The sequence below is a fragment of the Elaeis guineensis genome, chromosome 2 (genome assembly GCF_000442705.2).
Source record: "Elaeis guineensis isolate ETL-2024a chromosome 2, EG11, whole genome shotgun sequence".
Lineage (NCBI taxonomy): Eukaryota > Viridiplantae > Streptophyta > Magnoliopsida > Arecales > Arecaceae > Elaeis > Elaeis guineensis.
Genome location: NC_025994.2, coordinates 105,998,601 through 106,023,770, shown reverse-complemented (window position 1 = coordinate 106,023,770; position 25,170 = coordinate 105,998,601). Strand labels below are relative to the sequence as shown.

Genomic DNA, 25,170 nt, shown 5'->3' with positions numbered 1-25,170 from the left:
TTGTTCGGTATGATACAATAGTGTCGGTATGGGCTGGTGCATACCGGTATGGTACGGTATGCCCGCTATGGGATGGTACAGCAAATCATGGTCGGAATTCTTTTTTGGTTTCTAAGATATGGTTTACAAGATCACTAGTCCAGAGACCGCATCTTGATACTACTATAGATCCTGAACTCTAGATATGATTCTTGTAATGACACAGTGCAATATCAGTAAATGCAATTTAACTGAGAGAGAACTTGTGGTAAGATAGATGATACAATTTAATTTTAAATATTCTTACCATGCTACTAAAATAGAAGCCCACAGTAGTGAAGTAGAAAGACAACATCCTATAGAAGTCAAATCTTCTGCCCAAACGATAAACATCACGACTCAATGTTTGTTCTCCATTTCCATTCGCCACCTTTGCCTCAAATTGAGAAATTTGATTCATTCCCACATCACGTCCCTTACCCACTTGCATATATTCATGATGCGTAACATTTCCCCCACGTAGAGTTGAATTGAAGCCTAAGAATAGTCACATGATTAACTGTAGGAAAGTATACAATAATAAATGAACCATTAACATGCATAAGCTTACCTGCAAATATGTCCTCACTCAGATTGATGGTCTTTGAAGCTTTACTTATGCCACCTCTTGTGAGGTGAAAGATTCTATCAAAAATATCAGGATGACCATAATGGAAACGAACTCTGCAAAACCATTTAATAAAAAATAGATAGGTTGAATAATGAACATTTTATTCTATATATATGCATACATAGCACAGTATCCCAGTTGCACACATAAAGATACTATGCATGCTGTGTAATATATTAAACATTTGTACAGCAAAAAAGTATCATATATGAATTAAATTAATTATAATCATGAGATTAAAATCTATACAAATGGTTGGATGCTCATTAGGAAATGGACAATAAATCAAATGGATATTTTGAAATCTACTCTTTTTTTTTTCCCTTGCCAATATCATAGGATAAATTCTTTAATAATTTTGATAACTATATATAGCAACACCAGAACTACGCACATCCCTAAATCAGTCATTACAACCTTGGCTGCTAAGACAAAATAACATTCATTTCAAATGACATAAGTTACATAAAAAAAGCAAACACAAATTACAACCTGAAAATAAGAATTAATAAGAGACATTAGTTTTTAAATTTTTTTCTTTCAAAAGATTCAAATTCTCATAATTAAAACAAGGTACAATAAACAATAAGTAGCAAAGTACAACAAAAGGCAGTTTACAAAACACAATCACTGATCATCACAAGTGACCTTTACATTTCATCACTTATACTCCCATTCTAGACTATTAGTACAAGATAAAATTGCACAAATTGATTCTCAACCCTTGGACTGACTGGTGCTTGAAATTAGTCCATATCCAAGTTTCAATAAATATGTAGGCCTCAACACACAGTTAGGCCTTGTTTTTACACATAGTTGTGACTGCAGGTGCACCAGTTTTGTTCACATTTATATTGACAGGGACCAAGTATAATGGCAATGCAGACCAAGTATAGGATACAAAATGCCGAGTCAATAAGACCAAAATGGTAAATGACAGACGATCCCAAAGGCTGCGAGTTAGTTTTCCCATGAAATTTACCTTATCCGATTCACTATAAACCTTCCTTAAATTCTTAAAACAACTACAAGCTGGTCTTTGATAAGTTTGCGACTCTAATTCTTGTGCACTGTAGAGCAATTGAAATTCTTCCGTTTCCTTCCTTTCAAATGCACCAAGTGCACAATTCTTTGAACCAAGGGCTGAAGACCTGGCCTTGGCACCAGGGCAGGACACCAGGTCTCTCTCCATATCGGCATGTCCCATTCTATACTGATGCATCTTGACACGTGGGATATCCTAGCTTCCAAGTATTTAACTAACACATAAATTTTTTATTGTTTCTTGTTTTTATTTTTTGTTTTCTTTCTTGTTTTAAATGGTTCTCTAGAGGATTTCTTGTTGTGTTATTTAAATTCATGATTTTTTGTTTATGGCATGATTGATGATGGTGTTTTATTTAAGCATATCATTGTCTTTTCAAGTTTTTAATCAACTGATGCTGGTACTTTTATCAGCACCATAAACCTTACCATTGGCTTAAAAACTTTAAAAACTTAAAGACAGCTTCCAAGAAACACTTAAAGATTAATAAAAAGCAACAAAAGAATTAAGAAAACAAAATAAGGAGATCCCAGTGTTTCATGAGATGCCAAAACCATCCAAGAGTGCCAACCGTCAAGACTAGACCATCCCAATGGTGTCCCAGCCCAACCTTGGACCAGGATGGGTCCTGAGACTGGGAGGTTGAACCACTCATTCTGAACTTCCGAAAATCCATATAACCATTTCCCTCCCAAGACCTCTTCAAATTTAGTAATACTACCGGACATAACCATCAGAAACAAAACCATTTAAATTATAACTGCTAAACAGAGCTTCCTCAGTTGAGCAACGAACACAATAGAAGTCACTTAAATGTAGCATAACATGGGTTAGCCACTTTTCAAAATCTCTCTTCTTGGAGCCAAGTGCTCAATCAGTAAGACGACGAGCTTCTTGACTTGAAATACTACATCCTTTGCCCTCTGAGCTCTCTCCTTCCTTTCCGGAGTGAGGGACTGAGTCTTTATGCCTTCCTTTGTTTAGTTAGTAAGAATATGCCAGTTCTCTCATTGAGAGGTACTAGGGTCCAGTTACAAGTCCTTTTTTTTTTTAGGGCTAACTCAGGCCTAGTGTTCGCAGTCTCTCTGTATCGTTAAGCGCCACCTCTTCGGTCTAGTGGCTAATTGCTTTAATTGGTCGAAGCGCGAATTCCCCCTCTTCGGGCCAAATGATGCGTGGGTTGGCTGCTGCCAATACAGACTTGAACAAGACCTCTTATGAAACGTTTTGCCAACCAAATTCTTCCATGCTGTTTTAATGGAGCCTTGACCAATAGATTCCAGCTTCAATTGAAACTTGTCTCTTGCACAAGAAATAACAGTCTGTGTCCTTGATAATCCTTCAAAATGCCTTCGTTATGCTGGTAGCTGGACTTGGCTGGTTCTAGTGGCCGTTGGAGACAATTCTGACCAGTTTGGTGAACTTCCCCTCATCTGTCATTGAATTTCATCCCCTGCAAAGCCTACACTCAGCCCAAAGTCGAGCCACTGGACCACCCGTAGCAGGATCCTAGAACCATTCCTATTCTGTATTGGGGTCATCATGACTGCTGTGCTTCTAGTTCTAAAGCTGGTTATGATTTTCCCCAGATAAATTCGAGGGCTTGCTCTTGCCGTTGCTGTTAAAAACTTTTCCTCCCCTACGTTTCCGAAACATCAGCCTCAAAGTTCAGTCACTAACTAAATTCCAGATATGTCTAATCTGAACAGTGAATTTAATCTCTTTCCTGTTTTTCAAAATCTAGTTCCACATCTGATGTTGACTTGCAAATCACCTTCAACTTACCAGGGCAGGGTCTGTTCTACTACTATTGGTAGCCAGCGAACCAATTTCTAAGCACCTAATCCCCTAGTATTTGCACGACCAAAATAAGTTAGCATAGAATTCATCAACTCCTAGACAAAGGAGAGCATCCTGTTGGTCCTCTCCACTCTCAATTTAACCATCTCATCTTTGCAAAGGCTTTCATCCAATAAAATCAATGCCAGATAGGCTATTATCCAACCATCGATCCCTTCTGGAAACCTTATGTTTCCTCTCCTCCTAACTTCAATTTAGCCCATTCTTTAAGGTTCCCCAAGGTTCTCCTATCCCATTTCAAAGATCAACATGTAATCTATAAGTGGTTGAACTCCACCTTTGCAATCTGAAGTCCCCAGCAACAGTAGTTGGTACAGGACCCTCCTTGGCTATGGTAAAGAGGTAAATAGACATGGAATATTCATGACAAGGTCCCCACTCAACTGAGAGGAACTCATCCATCCACCAGTGAGCACAGTAGAAAAGGTAGGAGCACCGGTACATTCAACAAAACCATCTAGTCCATCTCTCTGGAAAATCCATCATTCTCAATGTCTCCTTAATGAAAGCCCTATTTTCTGTCTTTTACACTTTTTCCATATCAACATTCAAGCAAAACCTTCACTTTCCTTCATTCCCTCCATTTTCCTTACAAGCGCATGCACAAGGAGAATATCTTTCTTACCCTCCTATTTTAGATTAAAGTGGCCTGGCAAGGACCAAGAAGGTAAGAAGAATCTGAAACATCAAAGCCAACAGCTTAGAAATAGTTTTGCAAACAAAAGTGCAAAGAAAGATGGGCCCGCATTTTCCCATGACATCCTCTCTTCCTTCCTTGAAACCAAGGAAATCATGTCCTCAATAATGGTTTCAGAATTGTTTCTTATTCAAAGAAAATGAATATGCTCTTCATACCGTGAGTCCTGGCATGTGGCTGAACATGGTCAGGCATGGTACAATATGATACCACGTCACACCACAACCAGAACTCCTGCAGAATGAATTACTTCAACAAAGCCTCGCTTTTTTCAATAATATAAGAATCCTTGAAATAAGTAATCACCTTTGCACTTCTATTTTTTACCCATGTCCTTACTTTACCATAAAATTATCTTGTATATTTATCATTCTTGAACCAGCTCTAGCTAAAAAGCTAGAATTAAACATTAGGTCCCACAAAGTAGGGCTTTGTCATGCTCTTCAACCATTCAACAAATTCATGTACTATCCCCCATCGATAGTAGAACTTGAACAAGAATTTAACAACAAAAAAGAATTGAGGTAATAAAAAGAGATGAATGACTGCTGACTGAGTAATATAGCTTGAAGTTTATTGGAAATAGGAAGTCTAGTCACCACTAATTCGTGAGAGCTCTACTTTTGTTACTTTGTTCACTAAACTTTCCACGTCCAATCCATTCCCATTAAGTTAGCCAAACCAACCATAACTTCAATATTGATTGATAATAGTAAATTTTATTGTCTAGGGCTGCAATTCAGATTGGTTGGGTCAGGTTGAAGTTCAACCATAATCCAACCCAACCCCACTAATAAGCTCAATTCAGGTTGGGTCGGGTTAGTCAAATTAACTAGGGTTAGTCAGGTTGAATTGGACCATCCCATGTTAATTGGGTCAAATTGGGTAAAATAGAATTTTTAAGATAGGAAAAAGGTTTGGAATATTTTTATTGAATTAATATTTATTGAATTGAGGCTTCAATAATTCACAAAAAATTCAATTATTCACTTCCACATAAAGATCAAGATACGATTATTTAAAGATATAAATATATTTTACCTGAAAAAAGATGCAATTATATAAATATATAAGTAACCTATATGAAACATAAATGTGAATTATTTATTTTTTATATATTGGTTCGCGTTAGGGTGGGTTGGGTTAGGTCGTGCTCAGGTTGGGTTAGGTCGTGCTCAGGTTGGGTCAATGTCGGGTTCGGGTAGGATTGAAGGTCAACCCTAATCCAAACCCTACCTATGGTCGGTTGGGATTTAGGATTGAAGGTCAACACTAATCCAAACCCTACTTGTGGTTAGTTGGGATTTTTGAGCCACGTCCAACCCAAGTGAGTTGGGCAAGCGGGTTCATGTTGAGCCCAATCTAAGTTGCACCCCTAATTGAATCGGCCAAGATCGTGCATAATTCTAATAATCAAGCACCTTGTAGCTATTTAAGTGATTGCTTGAGTGCTTACATAGTAAATTTTGAGACCACTACTCAGAGCAAGAAAGAATTGAAGATACAGACATTAGATAAACAAGGGAAAGTAAAGAGATAGTCTCATGAGAAAAATTTTAATCCCAAATCTTCTAAGAACTACTGGATCCCAGACAAGGAAAGCATATGATTTAAGTGAAGCAATTATGAGACAGATAACTAATATGGCATGCTTTAACAGAAACCAATATGCAAAAAAGGAAAATCATAGGAAATTGTGTTTCATTTCAAATACAGGTTTGTTTGTTGAGGGAAAACCAAAGTTGAGAAGGTTCCAAGGAGGGATTTGCAGGTTTTATGTCTCGGTCCTAGCCTAACAGCAACCCTCTAAAATTGATGGTAACTTGCTGGTCAAGGCAAATTCAAGCAAAGAGGGGCATATTGAGACATGTGTTTCTGCATACGCATACATGTATATATATGTACTCACAACAGAACACATTATGTGCATGCACTTTGTGCATATGAAATATATGAGAGCAACATATTTTAAAGAGGTAACAGGGTGCAATTATGCAAAGAAAGATACCGTACTTGAGAGGGTTTGCCAAAATTCGTTGCCCAATTGTCACAAAACTGGTCTCTTGGTTGGACATGAACCACGCAAGAGAAGAAACACTGAAATAGCAAAAAGTAGAAAATAATTTAAAAGTAAAATATTTAATTATAAAGAAAGAACAATATGTGTGTACGCAAGTCACTTTGAAAATTCTAGAAAATGCAATTCAATAAACTATTTAGCAGCTTGAAATAGAAATTCATGATATTAGCAATAACTTACCTTCCAGTGAAAATATGCTCCCGAAGACCCAATATTGTAGGTCGACTTTGCCCATGTCGAATATCTAACTCCTCCAAAACATTTCTCATTTTGAATGCTTCTTCAAGGTAATTATCCTAGAAAAATAAAAAAATGTAAATAAACAATAGCCATATTGATTGTTTAACAGTTTAACTGATGGTTAAAAGCTGCACCTGGTTCATATCAATGGTTTGAAGTGCTTCCCCTCTGGTGAAAATTATGGCATGATTCTGATTTTCAGGTTTTCCTTCACCAATCTCCGTAGGATTTCCAGGTAGCTTGATGCGGTAAATTTCCTGATAACCAGCACAAAATCCATTAATAACACCATGGAAAAGTGGGAAGTTCAAACGATTAAAAAAGCTTAAACATATAGTCTTATTAAAGTGAAGCAATATGTGAGTTGATGTGTATGCTCTAAATTCGTATACATACTAAATACTACAAGTTCTCTTTATAGTTATGATCTGTTCTTTGACAAATAGAGGGATCAACAAAACTAATTACTGGATTTTGCAAGCATATAGCCCATTGCAAATTATAAAAGAGGAAAGAAAAGTTACATAGATTCAGTTGGAAAGTGGAAAGTATCAGTACACAGGATAGGATGGCATTTGCAAATGACCTTGAAAATATTTTGTAACCTACCTCTCAAAATGTTTAACAGTAGTACATGCAAGAAAACTGGAGTAGTTTGACATAGTCATGATATTGTTTTCTTTCTTTTATCTACCTCTTATCAGCTTTTTATGCAAACTTTTTGTGCGTAAAAGTAGAAAAATAACTCCATACATGAACAGAATGAGCACTTTTACCAAACACGAGATAAATAATCTCCTTTTTGCTAATATCAAACACCATAACCACACAAACCATAAATTTTGGAGTCACCTTTATAAAATCATGAGGGTGAAAAAAATATCAAAATAAAAAAGGATGGTGTTCGAAAGGATTATGAGCATATACAAGTTGTCTAACATGTAAGCATTAGTTTTATTTTCGCCTGCTTATTCTCTGAAAGATAATAAACTGCATTCTGTTTCACTAAGTAACCATATGAAACTGCAGAATACTTTTCCATCTTTTATCCTCTATGTTCTCAAGATTTGAGAGAAAGTTACTTACACATGAAGTACAACAAAGTGATCATTCTTGAGCCAAGTACAGGTAGTTTCAAGGTTATACGTCCCGACAAAACAAGAGGCATCCTGGCTGTCCCATTCCTATGAGAAACAAAGACCAGGACAGATTCAGGACTCCAAAACTTATCCACACGGAGAGAGAAAAAGAAAGAGGAAAGAAAGAAAGATGAAGAAAAGAAGAAAATGAAAAGAAAGAAAAAGAAAAATGAAAAAAAGAAAGGAATGGAGAAGAAAAAGAAAGAAAAAGAAAGGAAAGGAAGGAAGGTAGAGGAAAATAAAGAAAAAACAGAAGAGAAAAAGAAAAAAAAGAAAGGAAGAAAGGAAAGAGAAGGGGAAAAAGATGGAGGATCTATCAGGATGCATGACCGAGACTACCATCAGGATGAGACAGGACAATGGACATCCCATTCTATGGAGAAACCAGAACACCTTCATCCCATGGGATTTAAAACCTTGGGTAGTTTTTAACCACAAGATCAGCAGCTTTACCTTGTCCATCTTAACCCAGAATGGAGCTGCTACACTCAGCTTCCAAACCTTGCATAAAGGTGATAAGACTAGCATTACAGTAACTAAATGGAGGTAACTTCCAAATAAACTACCTGTTCTTGTTTTTACCTAAATACATTTGCATGCTTTCTAACTTGCGAGTCCTTAATCTGATTGAAGAAAACTTTAACAGTCATTTTGGACCAAGCATGATATAAGAAAAGATAGACCTTGATTAGAAATGTTAGGCCAATTTTACAAATACAAGAAGTAACAGAAATCAGAACTATCATACTCCCAAGTCCCAATGTTTTACACCGTGACACCCCCAATATAACATGGTCAACAATTCACAAAACTATTGTATTCTCAAAATTCAGGTGTCTGATCCACAATTTTACCCGCGACACCCCAGATTCTACTAAATTATACTTCATGTTTAGAAATACATAAAAGGTCATGCACACCTATAGCATCCGCTATAAATTAAAAACTTAAGACACTAGTGTAACAAGTGATGCTGACATGGCAACATGGAACTCTGCAGAGAAGAATGTCATAACTAAAAACTACAGCACAAATGGTGGATGAGGTACACATAAAATTATATAACAATGTCTTGATGCAAAATATTTCGGTATATATATGTATGTACGTATGTATGTATGCATGCGTGCATGCATGTATGTATAGTTTACAACTAGCTACTACAATAGGGTATTATGTAACAACATTTCCTTTCCAAGCTCCATGCTGGATTTTGCATCTACAGTTCAGCTATTACAAATGCAACAGGATCATCATAAATTAAACTGTTCACAAGACTTAAAAACTGTATTAAATCAAATGACTTTGTATCTTAAGTCATTTACTTTCACAAGTTTGGAGATGCAATACCTCATCCAACTTATTCACAGCTTTAACAAGAACAGAATAATAGCACTTCACTGGTTCGCCCTTCACAGTTTCCTCTCTCTCGTCTATATATGCGACACGTAGTGATGGGTAACTGTACAGTTCAAACAGAGAGTTGAATTAATGTCGTAGTTAAAACCTACACATGCAAAAAATTTAGTTGCTTACGCTATCATGAGGTTAAGAATGTTTTGGTAGCAACTTCTATCTCGAGTGTCCGTGGACTTTTTCTGCATTCCATAGACCTGACAAGAAACAACATAAGTGAACTTTATATCCGCAAAAGCCTGTGCAGTAGCCTGCAACCTTGGATCATCATTGTTCTTGGAGTGTGTACTTGTTCTGGTGCCATCCATTATAGCTGCATGGTAGCATTCGAAAAAACTGAAATCAGTCTTTTCTTTAAAAATGATATCTGCAGGAACAAAAGACACCAGAAGCTTCTAAAAAAAAATAAAAGGCAGATCAGAAAAGAGCAACATAAGTAGTAACTAACCCTCATGCTCTGCCATATCTAGGAAGCACTGTAGCTCAAGGGCCCGCCTATAGTACATCATCCCTCTCACTGACAAATGCAGATGATACCCAGATGTTATTTGAAAAAAAAGGCGGCAGTATCTTGGGACAAGCCAGAGTTATCCAATTAATATTTTGCATACCTGTCCTGGAAAGTGTCTGGCCTCTGTATGATACCCAGTGACGAACATGCTCCATTTTTTCCTTGAGTGAATCTCCTTCCTTTGGATGGTAATTTATGCGCTCCAAGAAATTCTTCCATTCATCTAAATTGCAGCGGTAAGAGACAGCATTATGGATTATACCATCTGATAACTTAATTCTTTCTGCAAACAGATAGTATCAGGAACTCAACAGCTACCTGGATATATCTTCCGAAGATAAAACAAAATTGATATACCATCCTCATTCTCTTTATTGAGTTCCTCTTCAGAATAGAGTACGTCTTCTTTATAATATGGAGTCAAGACACTAATCAGAGAAATAAATTGCACATTAGAACTACAAATCATGAAAGAACTAAAGTTAGCGAGATATCAAATGCAGGATGCAGAAATATGTTTTGATTTAATTAGTATTAATTCTATTAATTAATCCATTGCAGACCTTCGCACAACTATAAAGTTGCTTCAATAACCTAGGTGTCATATGGGGGTAAGCCTGCATATATCTAACCCACCCCAGACCCATAGTGGTAGGAGCCTCGTGCACCATGACACCTTTTTTAATTCTATTTTGTAAAAGTAGAGTGACAAGCATCAACCATATCTCACCCCCAAAAGCTGACATATTAAAAGTACAAGAAATTATATTATCATATTGCTCGTAGGCAAAGTTTGCTGTACTGGTATGTATTGCCTTGTACCAAGTGGACCGTGGTATACCAGTATCAAATTAATACTTGGCATTGGAAGCACACACGGAAAGTTGATACACTAAACTAAGGTTCGATGTCTTAGTACCGGATCCTATATCAATACTATCCTATTACAGTGTCAGTATGTGGTATGGTACAAGACAGCAAGACATACCGAGTATCAATACGATGCGAGACTCTGTATCAGTTCGGTACCAATATAATCCGATACGCCATACCAGACTGAACCGAACAGTACAAGGCATATCTTAACGTACCGATTCAACACCAGTACACAGTATGAGAGATACCGACACTCGGTATGCTGAAGTGGCCTTCGTACCTGGCATACTGACACAGTGATGGGATGGCATCCGTATAGGGCCCAATATTGAGATGGCATACCTTGGTACACCCAGTACAATAGATACTAACCGACGCAATGAACCTTGAAACCAACCCATACCGACACTATATTAATATAATATTCATACGGATACTGAAACCAATATTGCAAATCTTGCTCCTAAATTTTGTTTTGAAATAGGCAACCGATTCCAAACCTAGGTACTGTTTTGAAACTCTAAAGTCTTAACACCATAGTCAAAGGGTTTCTTTTGTGGATTTTGAATATTATATCAGCTTGAAGCAAGGTTTGCCGTCTTCATACCGGCCCTGTACCAGTGCCAATCTGTGATTGTGTCGGTATAGGGTCAGTTCGGTATTAACTAAGGTTGGTATGGCCCCCATGCCGCATATTGGTACTGAACCGATACGGTATGATATAGCCTATATCGCCCGATTCGGTATGATATGGCAAACCTGACTATATGTTATTTTAAGCATTTAAATCTCAGAATAATTTCCAAACCTAAGGATTTCTTCTAAAATTTTGGCCCCTACAATTGGATTCAGTTTCAAAAGGCCATTCCAAATTCAGAAATCTGCAGTTCATTGCTAAACATATTCATGGATCAGAAATCTACAATGAGTTAAAAAATCAATTCTTCCTTGAAAATTTAGTAGATGTTACAATGGTAGTTTGATTTTATGTTTTGGTTTCTATTAGAAAATCTGAAATCATGAGTTTTCATAACGTTATTTCTGAACTTGTATGCATGTGTCTATGCCTGAAACTCTATATCTATTAGAACCTTTTCTACATTTCTGAATCTTCATTCGAGTTTATAATATGACATTGTGAATTTTATACTAACTTTGAACGTGAAGACATAATTCTAAATTACATGTGTTATAGCCAGGTGGCTTAGATGGCCTCATTTGAATTATTGATGCAGTGTATGTGAACCTCAAGTTATGTGGCATATTCTGCCATGTCAGATTTTTAGGTTTCTATTTTTTGGTTCTAGAATCCATTTTGCTTTTATGAATGGAATTGAGTTATATAATCTCTAGTCTGGAAGGCTCAGAAAAGAGTATGATTTGGTGCAATAATTTAAAATTGAAATCCATCTGTCTAATTCATGCAACCCTTTTTTTGGGGGGAGGTGGGGAGGTGCAGGGGCAAAAAGAAAAAAAAAAAAGACAGAAGAGAGAGGAGAGAAGCATGAACAAACATCCAATCTCATTTTGGAGCCTGTACACCCATCTCCATCCATTTTATTACTTCTTTCCCAATAAACCAAAAGGCCAACCAATAATTTGGGGTAGTCTAAGAATTTATACTTGATTTGGTACGTATTATTTGGCACCGTAATGTCTATGGGTAGGTTAGATTCGATTTTGGTGAGGTTAGAAACCCCACTATGAACTAACAAACCTAGGGATTGTGGCGAGGTTGAAAACCCCACCATGGATCAATTAGCCGAATCACCACCATAGGAGGCTACTTCTAGGATACAGAAATCAACTCTAAGCTTTAGAAAATCCACCTAAAGGAAGAGGAGCACAAAGTAGAACTTTGCAAAGAAAAAATTGTATTATAAATCTGAGTGAATAAACAAGAGCATAAGAGATCTATTTATAGGCCTCAACTTAAGACATAATCCAACTAGAACTAGGAATCCTAAACTAAAATAATTAAGACTTAAAATAAAATACCAAATAGTAATTAAACCTAAACAAAATAGGACTAGGAAAATAGGACTAGAATTTCCAGCCGAATTGCTTGCTTTTCCCTCCAAGTTTTTGTCGCTATTCCTTTTCCCACTTGGACACGGAATCCATGTCAAGCTCCCCGGGTTGGAAAAGGCTCGTCCTCGAGTCTTGCCCTTCTACTTCTTCATTTTGTTCTTCATAATATGGAGATAAATCAGCAACATTGAAGGTGGGAGAAACTCCATAGTCTCCTGGAAGTTCAATCTTGTAGGCATTCTCATCAATACATTTTATCACCTTGAAAGAACCATCAGGTCTTGGACTAAGCTTTGCATTAGCTCCTCAGGGAAACCTTTCTTTGTGCAAATGAATCCAAACTAAATCACCTTAAATGCTGCAGGCTTTCGAAACTTATTTGCTTGCCGCTGATACTTAGCATTTTGCTTCTCAATCTGCTTTCTGACCTGCTCATGAAGCTTCTTAATCTCCTTATCTCTTTCATCCGCATCAATACGTGTTGCTTAGTTGCCTTAGGAACAAGCTCAAGAGGTGTAATTTGATTTCTACCATAAACTATCCCAAAAGGAGTCTTCTTTGTAGTTTGACTTGTTGATCGATTATAGGCAAACTCCACCTATGCTAGCAGTAGATCCCATTGACGAATATTTTTGCCAATAAAACTCCTGAATAGATTTTCCAAGTTTCTATTGACTGCCTCGATTTGACCATCGATTTGAGGATGAGCAGTAGAGCTGAACTGAAGTTGAGTACACATCTTTCGCCACAAAGTCCTCCAAAAATGACTCATAAACTTTAAGTCTCGATCAGACATAATTGTCTTAGGAACTCCGTGTAAACGCACAATCTCTCTAAAATATAGGTCAGCAATTTGTAAAGCATCATAGATCTTGTTGCACGAAATAAAATGAGCCATTTTAGAAAATCGATCCACAACTACCATCACAGAGTCTTTGTGCCTTTGCATGTGTGGAAGTCCAACCACAAAATCCATGCTCCTATCTGCCCAAGGAAATTTAGAAATGGGAAGAGGCATATATAGACCAATATTTTGCCCTCTCATTTTGGCTATGTGACATGTTCGGCAACGCCAAATATGACGGACAACATCTCGCAATGTGGCCAATAGAAGTTTTCTTGTACTAGAGACAAGGTCTTATCTCGTCCAAAATGGCCAGCTAATCCACCATCACGAGCTTCCCAGATAATAGAGTCCCATAATGAGCATTGAGGAATACACAGATGATTTCCCTCGAAGAGAAACCCGTCCTTTTGCTGAAACTGCCGAAAAAGGATGCTGGAAGGCTGGAAGTCAGATTTCAGATCTTGCAGAAATCAGGATCTTATTCATACAACTCTTTTATGACTTCAAACCCAAAAACCTTCCGATGTAAGATAGAAAGTAGGACTTGGCGTCGGCTTAAGGCATCAACTATCTCGTTTTGAACTTCGGACTTGTGCTTAAGGAGGAACGAATAGGCTTGAAGAAACTCAACCCATGTAGCATGGCATCGGTTAAGCTTTTGTTGAGAGCTTAAATGTTTCAAGGCCTCATGGTCTGAATACAAAACAAACTCCTTAGGCAACAAGTAATGGCTCCAATGTTCCGAAGTTCTTATAACCGCATAGAACTCCTTGTCATAAGTCGAATATTTCAACTTCGCATCATTTAACTTCTCGTTGAAAAATGCTATTGGTCTTCCTTCTTGGCTAAGGACAGCACCAATGCCTACTCCAAATGCATCGCAATCCACCTCAAAGACTAAATCAAAATTCAGGAGTGCAAGTACTGGCACACTAGTGATTCTTCTCTTTAATTCTTCAAAGCCTTCTTGTGCCTTAGCGTCCCATTTAAAACAATCTCTTTTAAGACATTCCATGAGAGGGGCAGCAATGGTACTGAAGTTCTTGATGAAGCACTGATAAAAAGTGGCCAATCCATGAAAGCTTCAAATATCATGGATAGATTTAGGAATTGGCCAATTGACAATAGCATCCACCTTGCTTTGATCCACATCAATTCCTTGACCAGAGACGACATAACCCAGGAACACCACTTGATCAAAAAGGAAATCGCACTTCTTCAAATTAGCAAAAAGTTTCTGCTCCTATGGTACCTTAAAAATCTATCGAAGGTGGTCCAAGTGCTCTTCTCGACTTTGACTATAAATCAAAATGTCATCAAAATAAACCACCACAAATTTATCAATAAAGGAACGAAATTGATTCATGAGGCGCATAAAGGTGCTCGAGGCATTGGAGATGCCAAATGTCATGACCAACCACTCATAGAGACCATCTCGGGTTTTGAAGGCGATCTTCCATTCATCATTCAGTCGCATTCTAATTTGATGGTAACCGCTTCTCAAATCGATCTTCGAAAAGATTTTGGCTCCATGTAACTGATCTAGTAAGTTATCAAGCCGCGGAATAAAAAATTGATACTTGATGATCTTATTAACTGCTCAGCTATCAATGCACATGCGCCATGTCCCATCTTTCTTAGGAACTAATAAAGCAGGAACCGCACAAGGGCCAACACTCTCTCTGATCAAGCCTTTCTTCAAAAGTTCATTAACTTGGCATTGAAGCTCTTCATGTTCCTTAGGACCCATGCGATAGAATGGCTTGTTTGAAATAACAGCCCTGGGAACAAAAACGACGGCATGCTGAATGTCTCTCATCAAAGGCAAGCCATAGGGTATTTCTTCCAGAACCACATCATTCAACAAGTAATGGTCTGACCTCTTCGGATAGACTAACAACTTCATTCTCTTGACAGATTAAAAGAACGTACGCTATATTTGACTCTCAACAAGCCTTCCCAAGTCCAGAATTAGTGATCAATGCATTGCGATCCTCCTGCCTCTTAGGTCTTTTGTCAGGTTTCAAAGAAGTCAACTTAATGTTTACACCATCCTTAATAAAAGAATAAGTGTTTCTGTACCCGTCGCATATAGCTCTGCGGTCATACTACCAGGGGCGTCCCAAGAGTAAATGGCAAGCATCCAATGGGGATTACGTCACACCAAACCTCATCCCGATATTTATGTCCAATAGAGAACTGCACAAGACATCGCCTGGTTACCTTCATTCCCTTTTCGCAGCCACTATAATCTATAGGGTTGAGGATGTGCTTCCGTGGAAAATTTCAATTTCTCCATTATGTAATGAGCAATAACGTTTTCACAGCTTCCCCCATTGATGATCACCCTACCTTGCCCTTGGTTGTGCACCTCATGTGGAAAATATTGTGACGAAGCCAGCTTTCATCTTCAGTCATTATAGCTGTATTAAGAGTACGCTGGATCACAAGAGATTCACCATAATCGGTAGGGCCTACTTCCTCATTGCTGTTGTCAAATTTGGCCCCATCATCATTGCCTTCTTCATTCAATTCTTCTTCCACCAGTGTAATAATTCTTCTATTAGGGCAGTTAGCTGCAATGTGTCCGAATCCTTGACATTTAAAGCATTTTCTGGAGCTGCCATCGATTTAGGTAGCACTGGTTTCCTTCGCATCTTTGTTATCGGTAACTGTAGAAGAACTTGCTTTTGGAAAGGCAAGGTTTGCTTTTGGGACAGCAGCCCTTGACCCCTGATTCCAACGATTGGTGGCAGGTTCCTTCTGCTTTGCTGTACCCTTCCTAGCTTGCTGTTTTTCCACCTTAATCACTAGCTAGATAACATCACTTAGGCTATAATAAGGTTGCAACTGCACAGTATCCGAGATATCCCAATTTAATCCACCCAAGTAACATGCAATCATCTGCTCCTCAGGCTCATGAACATCGCACTTCATGAGAAGTTTCTCAAATGCCATGGTACATTCTTCCATGCTTAGTGATTTTTGTCGCAAGTTATGAAATTTAATCAAAATATCTTGCTAATAATGGTCAGGAATTTTTAAGCTCGTGACACATCTTGTCCCATGTCCGGATTTTATTTTTGCCCTCTTTCCCACTGCCTCTTGAGATTCTCCCACCAAACAGAGGCATATTTCTTCAATTTTATCGCCACCAGTTTTACTCGTTTCTCATCTGGGACATCTTTGAGTTTGAAAGCTCGCTCAACCGTGTTCAACTAGTCAATGAAGTCATCGGATTGGAACTTTCCTTCAAATTCAGCAATCTCGATCTTGAAGTTTAAATCTCCGTCTCGATTTCTGGCTCCTGACCTACGTTTAGGGGGTTCATGGCCGCTGCTAGAGGAATCATCATAAAAAGGACTGTGCTCTTCCTCATCATTGCTTCCTTCTTGCTTGTCATCAGACACCTATTGTCATTCTTCCGGTTCGTCATGTTATTGCATTTCGGGATGTTGATTATTTTTTTCCACTACTTGCAGCACTTGCGCAATTTGCTGCTGTAACTGTCGAATCTGTTGCTGCAACTCAGCAGGGGAGGCGTTGCGGGCAGCACACTGAGGATTTCTTCGTGGAGGCATGTTCGCAACCTTAAGCTCCAATACCAAATTTGACACCGTAATGTCTATGGGTAGGTTAGATTCGATTTTGACGAGGGTAGAAACCCCACTACGCACTAACAAACCAAGGGATAAGGATCCAATTGTGGCGAAGTTGAAAACCCCACTATAGATCAATTAGCCGAATCACCACCTTGGGAGGCTACTCCAAGGATATAGAAATCAACTCTAAGCTTTAGGAAATCCACCTAAAGGAAGAGGAACACAAAGTAGAACTTTCCAAAAGAAAATTTGTATTATAAATCTGAGTGAATAAACAAGAGCATAAGAGGTCTATTTATAGGCCTCAACTTAAGACATAATCCAACTAGAACTAGGAGTCCTAAATTGAAATAATTAAGACTTAAAATAAAATACCCAATAGTAATTAAACCTAAACAAAATAGGACTAGAAAAATAGGACTAGAATTCCCAGCCGAATTGCTTGCTTTTCCCTCCAAGTTTCTGTCGCTATTCCTTTTCCCACTTGGACACGGAATCCGTGTCATTATTCAAGAACATATGAAATTTTGAAGGTCTGGAACTTTCAGAACAAAGAATAATCTTTCTTCCTATTTCTTCCTTGAGTCTTCTATTTATTCCCTCTTTCCTTCTAGATTTCTGTTATTCTCTACATGCTTCTTCTTCCCTCTCCTCTTTCTTCTCCCCCTTAGTTTCGATGTTGTTGTGATTTCTTACCAAAGTAACTCAGAAGTAAATTTCAAACTAAATCAGGACCTAAACCGCAATTTCAGCTTTCAATAAACAAAAGGTGGCATCACTTGCAAAGTTGCAATTCATTAGGGTCTTCCTGCAATTTTTTTTTTTTTAAAAGCTTTTCTAGTATAGCTATGCAAGAGAAACCGGAGCCCAATTCCCAGACTCATCAGCTCCAATCCAAGGAGTGTACCCTCTGTTTTCTTCTTCCAAATTTTACCTTAGTTTTCCTTTTTCCTTTCCGATTCTATACGGTTTATATTTTGGAAAGTGATAGATGCAATTGTATATTTAATTAGATCAGTAAGACTGCCATTTGGTGTAACAAATGTTCGTGGATAAGGCTAAATTGAAGTACCAAATGCATTGCATTTGATAGAAACACGATTAAAAGATATGATGACATTCTCCCTTTGAAATCAATACACTGCAGGTAATGGAACCACACACCATAGCACATCCATAAAATCAGTCACTTGCATTACATGTGCCAAATTCTAGTCCTATCAATCGGACTGGCACCTGAACTCAGCCTTGGAAAAGGTCCATTATTTTCAAATTAGATGTGCAAAACTTGCATTTCAAACCCCTACCAAATACGTAATGTTTGAGGAAAAAATCATGTCAAGTCTAGGTCAATATATCCTTAATCAAAACTATTTGCAGCTCTGTCAAAAAACTATGTGATGGGGATCCAAGATTGTGTCATCATGCATTAAAAGACTGCAGGACTTAGGATTTTCCTACATTGAATTATAGTTGCCAATTTTCTGTATTTCTATTTATTTTAGTTTTAGTGAATTATTTTGGAACCAAGGACCAAGATTAAAGGAATCTTTAGATCTCACTTTCTGACTTGATTGGCCCAATCACTATCGAGATTACTGCTCATGCATTTTTCATGCTATCCTAACCATGAATACTAGCTGCTGCATTATGAAGGGTATTTTAGGAAGTCAAAAAGTTCTGTTGAGGTATGTCTCTTTCTTTAACTATGAAATCTGAGTTACATAATCAGATTGGGATGCAAGACATGAATGAAACTTCAAACTCTTCCTCTATCATGTGATGCCATGAGACTAGTGTGAGGGTTGCAACCCTATGTGTGATTAGGCTCGCAAGGGAGTCCAGTATCATCTTTTGCCTTTCCCTTTATTTGTTTCATCAACTTTTGCACTTTGGGTTATTTCTTCTCTATGTTCTTTTGTGTATGATTATGTTTTTCCATCTTCTCCCTTGTTTTGATCTCAAATTGCTTCTCTTCACATCATATAAATATCAGATTTTCTCCTGCAAATTCCAGCTAATTCTTGAATTTTGTTTTTCAATTATTATAAACACAGAAAACCCAATTTAGGTCTTACATCCTAGAGCATAGATGATTAACAACTACCCACAACTTCTTTTCAGCAAGAACAGTACTTTTCTAGTTTGTGTAATTGAAACCTAAACCAAAAACTTCAGCAACCCTTCATAGGAGGGCTCCTATCTTAAACCCTAAGGACTCGTTTGGTTGACGGAAAGTAGAGGGGTGAGACAGTTCTTGGAAAGTGAAAATGAGACCTCTTGTTTGGTTGGAGTTTTAGAAGAGAGAGAGTGGAAAAAGCTCTTCCCATGGAAAGTTCATTGGAAGTGGAAACCCATGGAAGATGTAAGTTTTGGCACTGCCCATGGGATGAAAATTGGTGATATTTTTTTCTTTCCTAAAATATCTTTTTGAGATCAACGGCCAGAATTTTTCAAAATATCGTCAGGATGAAATATTGAACAGTGATATAATATTATATTAGTATTATCCTAATATTTATATAAATATAATATCAATATCAATATTATAATATTTATTATATTTTAATATTTACACTAATATAATATTTTTATTAATATTAACATAATATTTATATTAATATATTGATATTTATGTGAATATAATATTTTATTTAATATTATATTTATATCTATATTAATAAATTTATTATATTAAATATTAATATTATATTAATATTATATTAATATAATAAATTATTATGATCTTATGTTATATTATAATATATTAATATTATATTTATATTAATATAAATATAATATTTATATTTATATAAAGTTTAGGAGCAAAAATGTATGGTTTTATATCTACTAGGGGTATAATAGGTATTTTATACAATTTTTTCAAGAAAATGGATGCTCAACCAAACATAAGCTACTCTACAATAAATCACTTTTCTATGGTCAACCAAACATGCCAAAATCCTATTCCCAGGAAGTAACTTCTCTAAAAGTAACATCCTTGAAAGTTACTTCCTCGGAAGAATTCTTTCCACGAATCAAACGAGTCCTAAAAGATCCTCTTTCATATACTGTCCTACATCTCTATGTACGTGGAAACCAATTCCAACCTTAATATGATAAATCAATCTGAAAAAGGTAGCGATGACTCAAGAATAATTCCTTGGAAAATTAAAAAGAGCAAAAACAAATAGCAAAATCAGTGTAATGGTCTTAGTCCAAGATAAGATTTTCGTTATTTTCTATGATTAATACTTTTTTATGGGCTGTCCCTTGGTTTTTATTCTCCTGCACAATGAAGTTAACTATACAGAACTTTCTGGAGGCCAATTCATAAGCTTGTGACAGTATAACTGCTTTGAAGAAATGAATGCAGCATTCAAAATATCTAAAAGTTTAAACCCAAGGCTCGAATGGAAAATTAAAGACAGCTAATTCTTGGCAACTTGCAGCACATAAAGAATAAGAGTTCAGACCAAGAAACAACATCCATAACTTAGCAGCAAGATTCAGAGACCATGTCCATATTGATGTATGGTAGCCCATGACAATGTTAATTTGGAGAAAGTTCAAAATACTTAAAATTGTTTTCCATATCATCATCAACCTAACTAAAGAAGAATTCTTGTATTGCTTTTGTGAACAAATAATGGTAAGTATATTAGAAATTCTACCTGAAAGAGAGCATTTTACGAATTTTTGGAGCATTTGGCATGATCATGAATAGGGAATTTGCAAAGAAAGTAATGCGACGTCGAGCATCCAAATTCATTGGCACATTTATTGCAGATTCCTTGACAGTTAATAGCAAAAGAAGCCTATCAACCTGGCAAATAAACAGTTGAGCCAAAATTAAAGAAAATTACGCATACTTGTTCAGATAAGTTAATCAAAAGAATATTATGAAGATAGGAGCACCTTTTCCTTCCATGATTTATTTTTCACTAGTTCTAGGTTTAGATCTGAAAACCGTAGCTTTTCTTTATCACCCTCATTTGCTCTAATTTCCGCTGAAGATTTTCTTAAAATTCTGTAAAAGCAAGGTGATGAAGACTCAGTATGAATCAGTTGTTCACATAATAAGAAGAATAATTCAGCCATATCTTACCCATGCCCATTTATCATCACGTCCTGTGTAATGATCTCCATTATGTCCTGCAGTACATTGGCGATCTGAGTCCTATAGGATTCGATATTGTCGGCATCATCATGAGCAATTGTCTGCAAGAAATAAATGATTACTTGGAGATGATCAACATGAATGAAGTCTGAAACTTCAAATGCAAAGCATAAAGTTAGAGCAATGAAGAGATACCAAAAGCTTTAGCAATTTCTCCAATTTATTGCTTAGCTGGGGCAGCTCACTCATCCGGAACTTAAGTGAAAATTCACGTTGGTCTATGCTGGAATCCACACTATGACATATATGCCTGACAACTCTGCAAGTAAGAATAAAATGTCAGTAACAATGGAGAAAGGAAAACCACTAAAATAAGAGAGTACCAGTGTTTTGCCAGTGAAACTAAAATTCAACTGTTAATAAATTTTTCCAGCTCAGGAATTAACAGGACATCATCTTAACAGAATATACTATACATACTCTTTATCCTCATCATCTTTCAAAAGGCCATAAAGTATATCTCTTAATGTCTCATAACATTCTATGACTGCTGAAAACATGTAGGGATCACTCTTGAGCTTCTTTTCTAGTTCTGCATCATCCTTCCCCTTGTAATCCTTCGCCATGTCAAGTGCAATTGGTATCTAGTAATTTCAGCAAAAGATAATTAATAGTTTGAAAGGAAATGATAACTGGGCATGGGCATTTCCAAATTAGATGAGCAACGTAAGGGACATCCCGTGTATACCCTGCTAGCAAGAAGAAAGGGAGGCCATTGCACAACAGATATGTCATCTGAAGAATATGGCACAAGCAACAGAGACCTCTCCCTGAACCATGAAAATATTATTAAGAAAATTAATGACACGACATATTTTCATTATACTAGTTTCAATGACGATAGTAGTAATAGTCTCAACCAATTATTAATCAAGTCCTCATCCCGTAAAGAGTTGATGAAAGCATTCCACACGTGAGAAAATTTTGCTATGTTCCTCCGTTCTGTGACTTCCGTCTCTTCCTGATAATTTGAGGCTCATAAAATCAGTAGAAAGGAGAAAATGACTATACTTATTTCTTAAATCATAATATCCATTCAACTTGTTTTGAATATAAAACATGTATTTGAAGTTGCAGTGTACATAGAAACTTGACACATATAATATGCAGGATGATAAACTACTTCACAAACTGGCTTGGCATACAACCTCATTTCTTTTCCGTTCCCCCTCAGAAACTGGCACAAGGCGTTTACTAAAAGCTGACGGTACCCACTGAAATCTGGACCTTAGCATCCCCAGTGTCCGTATCTATGGAAAGCCAAAACATTTAAGAGAACATGTCATGCAAAGATTTATAACCTATTGAGAAAGCCGTCCGGAAACAGGTTTTCATGGTTTTAGGAAAATGTACACTAGAAATCACCACTAAAAGATTTGTAATGAAAATCTTGTGAATGGACTATTATAACACTCACCTCACCCAGGTGGCTGAATGCTCCATGAATACCTCCAAATATAGTGGAGAAAATGGCATACCATATTTGTGCATCCATGAAGTATACCTAGACATGAAATGATGAAAACTTAGAACTATCATTTTAAGATTACAAAATAGAGTAAAACGGTATGAGAAAGATTGTTCCATACCAGGACAATCGGTGCCCATATAGTTATGATGACCCCAATATTGTGTTGTACTGCAAGTTGACAAGTGACTTAATAGAGGTAGCTTAAATTATGACAGAGCAACCACAGATGCCAAATGTAACTAGAATCTTACAAGTAGGAAAAAATTCATGCCATTCATAGTTCCCAACTCCCAAACTCATGATTGTCTTCGTTGGTTCCACTAATGGGTATATCTTTAAAATAAAAGAAAAAACATAAAAAATGAGAACTGAGAACATTTAATACAATATGCACATGGTTTGTTTTAGCAGACACTAAGAAATGATAATAAGGAAAAGAAATTTAACAAAAAAAAAATGCTTTACTATTAAAACATTATCATTAACCTGCTGTTAATTTAATTCACGCTCAAGACCTCTGCTGCATTATACACAAACAATCTTTAAGAATAAGAGAAGTAAATACCACACTCATAATCAAACTTCATACGATCTATTGTGCAACATATTGAATCCATAATAACCACACATACTCAATGAGTGAGTTTATAGTCTTTTTCTTTTTCCTTTTCTCCGCTTTGAGAAATTAGTGAGTTGTAAATTGAAAATCTAATAGTTCGCTAGATCTAATCAGATTTGATGGGGTCTTGTTGGCTGCAGAGGGCAATTAGGAGGAGGAAAGGGTGGTGAAAAAGACAAATAAAGAGAGAAGTATAGGGAGGAAGAAGATAGGAAGAGAAACGAAAAAACTGAACTTGCTCCAGGAACCAGGAATCAGCCCTAGAATTTGAGTGTCTCACACCTCTCCTGTGGAACAACACTAGAAGAAAACAAGAAGGCATTATGCAAATCATCATTGTTCACTAATTAATCATCCAACTCTATTATGTAAAATCCTATAGCCCCTATTTCTCACAAATGAAACCCCAACAATTTTCTATATTCCCAAAACTAACCACCATAAGGTATGGTTACTGATTATGGTCACTATAGCATGGACGGTACTGCATAAATAGTTCCATGACAATCTATAGAAATCAGGTCCATCGGGCTGTCAAATCAGATATATCTTTTAGTCTCAGTCCTTGATTTAAGATAACCTACTAGAGATAATTAGTCATAGAAGAAGATATAGTATATTAACAACTAAAATATAACAATTGGGAAATTCCAATCCCATGGCTCAATGATGCATCACTAAGGAGTCTTGAATCTCCATTGAACTGCTAAACCATGTGCTTGACCATTTAAAAACTGCCCGAGTCGAATATTTTACTTGACATGCTTAAGTCAGTAAGAAAGCATTTTTTTCAGAAAAAGGAACTTTATCCCACTCTCCTTTCTTAGTCACCAAAAGCTATTTTTTCTTCTTTGTTTTTTCTGTGCTTTCTCTTCACAGTCACTTGGGTTAAGGAAGAAGCCTCTGCTTGGGGAAAGGAAGATATCATCACCAGGAAGATCTCTTGCTCTCCACCTCTGCTTTTTTCTATTTCATCAAACCATGAAAAGAAACATGCTGTCATCATAATCAAGAAGATTGAAGCTTGCTGATTGCCCTATTGAGAGACAGTTCTGATGGCCCGAATTAGGAAAGATGGGCCATCATCTGAATCTACAGCTAATGTTGCGACCCCTACTTCTAATTTTACTATTGGTTACTCCAGACCCCACCATTAGTGAAGTTGACATGCCCAGATGTGAGAGCTCTGTGCCCTCTATCATTAGCCACCAACATCACCCACGCCTCCATCTGCATCCCCAATCCCTTTTCTTCAAACTTGCACATAGTATATGAGAATATATCAGAAGGGGTAATTTAGGGTCTGAAATAGGTAAACAGGTCAACTGTTTGAACTGTCAACCCAAGATGTAGCAACCAAAGCAAGTCAGTGTTTAATGTGCTTCAGAACATTTGCAACGAGTGCCAAGAAGGCAAAACTATTGATTCTACGGAAATTTCCTTCTAATGTTCTGATGCAAGATGCTAACAATCTTTTATCCCACATGCATGTGCCAGTTTAGAGCAAAATTAAACAAAAAAGGAAAATTTGTTAATAGATGTGAAAGAGATAACAAAATAAAAGATATTAGAGAGTTCTAAAAATAACCAGAAGATGAGTGGAGGCATCACGCCTCTCTTCCTGTTGAACCTTTAGTGTCATACCTAAGATCTTTACAAAGCCTTTGCTGCAGAATCATGGTATCTGCACCAGAAAATCCTCCCAAACAATCACACGACACCACAAGATCTCGTGCAATGTCTCACTAGTCACCACACGAGAATCTAGAAGAACTCGAGCTCAAAAAAAAGAAGAAAAGGACTATTGATGAAAACTAGGAAGTACATGGGTATTCAAAATGTTCTAGGGTCCTTATATTTAGAGGAATTCATGGGGACCTTAACATTTTGGCTAGTTTTAGGAAACA

At 36.9% G+C, this 25,170-nt stretch overlaps 1 protein-coding gene across 1 annotated transcript in view; it reads right to left on the bottom strand.

Moving 5' to 3' along the window:
* Positions 1–25,170, bottom strand: part of LOC105046415 (callose synthase 7) — a 36,391-nt gene that overhangs the window by 2,932 nt on the left and 8,289 nt on the right. Inside the window, exons 19-39 of the mRNA XM_010924996.4 lie at positions 22,896–22,977; positions 22,763–22,812; positions 22,591–22,677; positions 22,322–22,423; positions 22,034–22,134; positions 21,862–21,943; positions 21,594–21,757; positions 21,309–21,432; positions 21,102–21,214; positions 20,912–21,023; positions 20,668–20,819; positions 9,956–10,065; positions 9,738–9,860; positions 9,575–9,643; positions 9,247–9,439; positions 9,061–9,172; positions 6,706–6,828; positions 6,512–6,627; positions 6,265–6,348; positions 590–702; positions 287–516 (exon numbers count right to left, since the gene is read on the bottom strand). Coding sequence (XP_010923298.1) covers positions 287–516; positions 590–702; positions 6,265–6,348; positions 6,512–6,627; positions 6,706–6,828; positions 9,061–9,172; positions 9,247–9,439; positions 9,575–9,643; positions 9,738–9,860; positions 9,956–10,065; positions 20,668–20,819; positions 20,912–21,023; positions 21,102–21,214; positions 21,309–21,432; positions 21,594–21,757; positions 21,862–21,943; positions 22,034–22,134; positions 22,322–22,423; positions 22,591–22,677; positions 22,763–22,812; positions 22,896–22,977 — 2,442 coding nt within the window. The remainder of the gene's footprint in view (positions 1–286; positions 517–589; positions 703–6,264; positions 6,349–6,511; positions 6,628–6,705; positions 6,829–9,060; positions 9,173–9,246; positions 9,440–9,574; positions 9,644–9,737; positions 9,861–9,955; positions 10,066–20,667; positions 20,820–20,911; positions 21,024–21,101; positions 21,215–21,308; positions 21,433–21,593; positions 21,758–21,861; positions 21,944–22,033; positions 22,135–22,321; positions 22,424–22,590; positions 22,678–22,762; positions 22,813–22,895; positions 22,978–25,170) is intronic.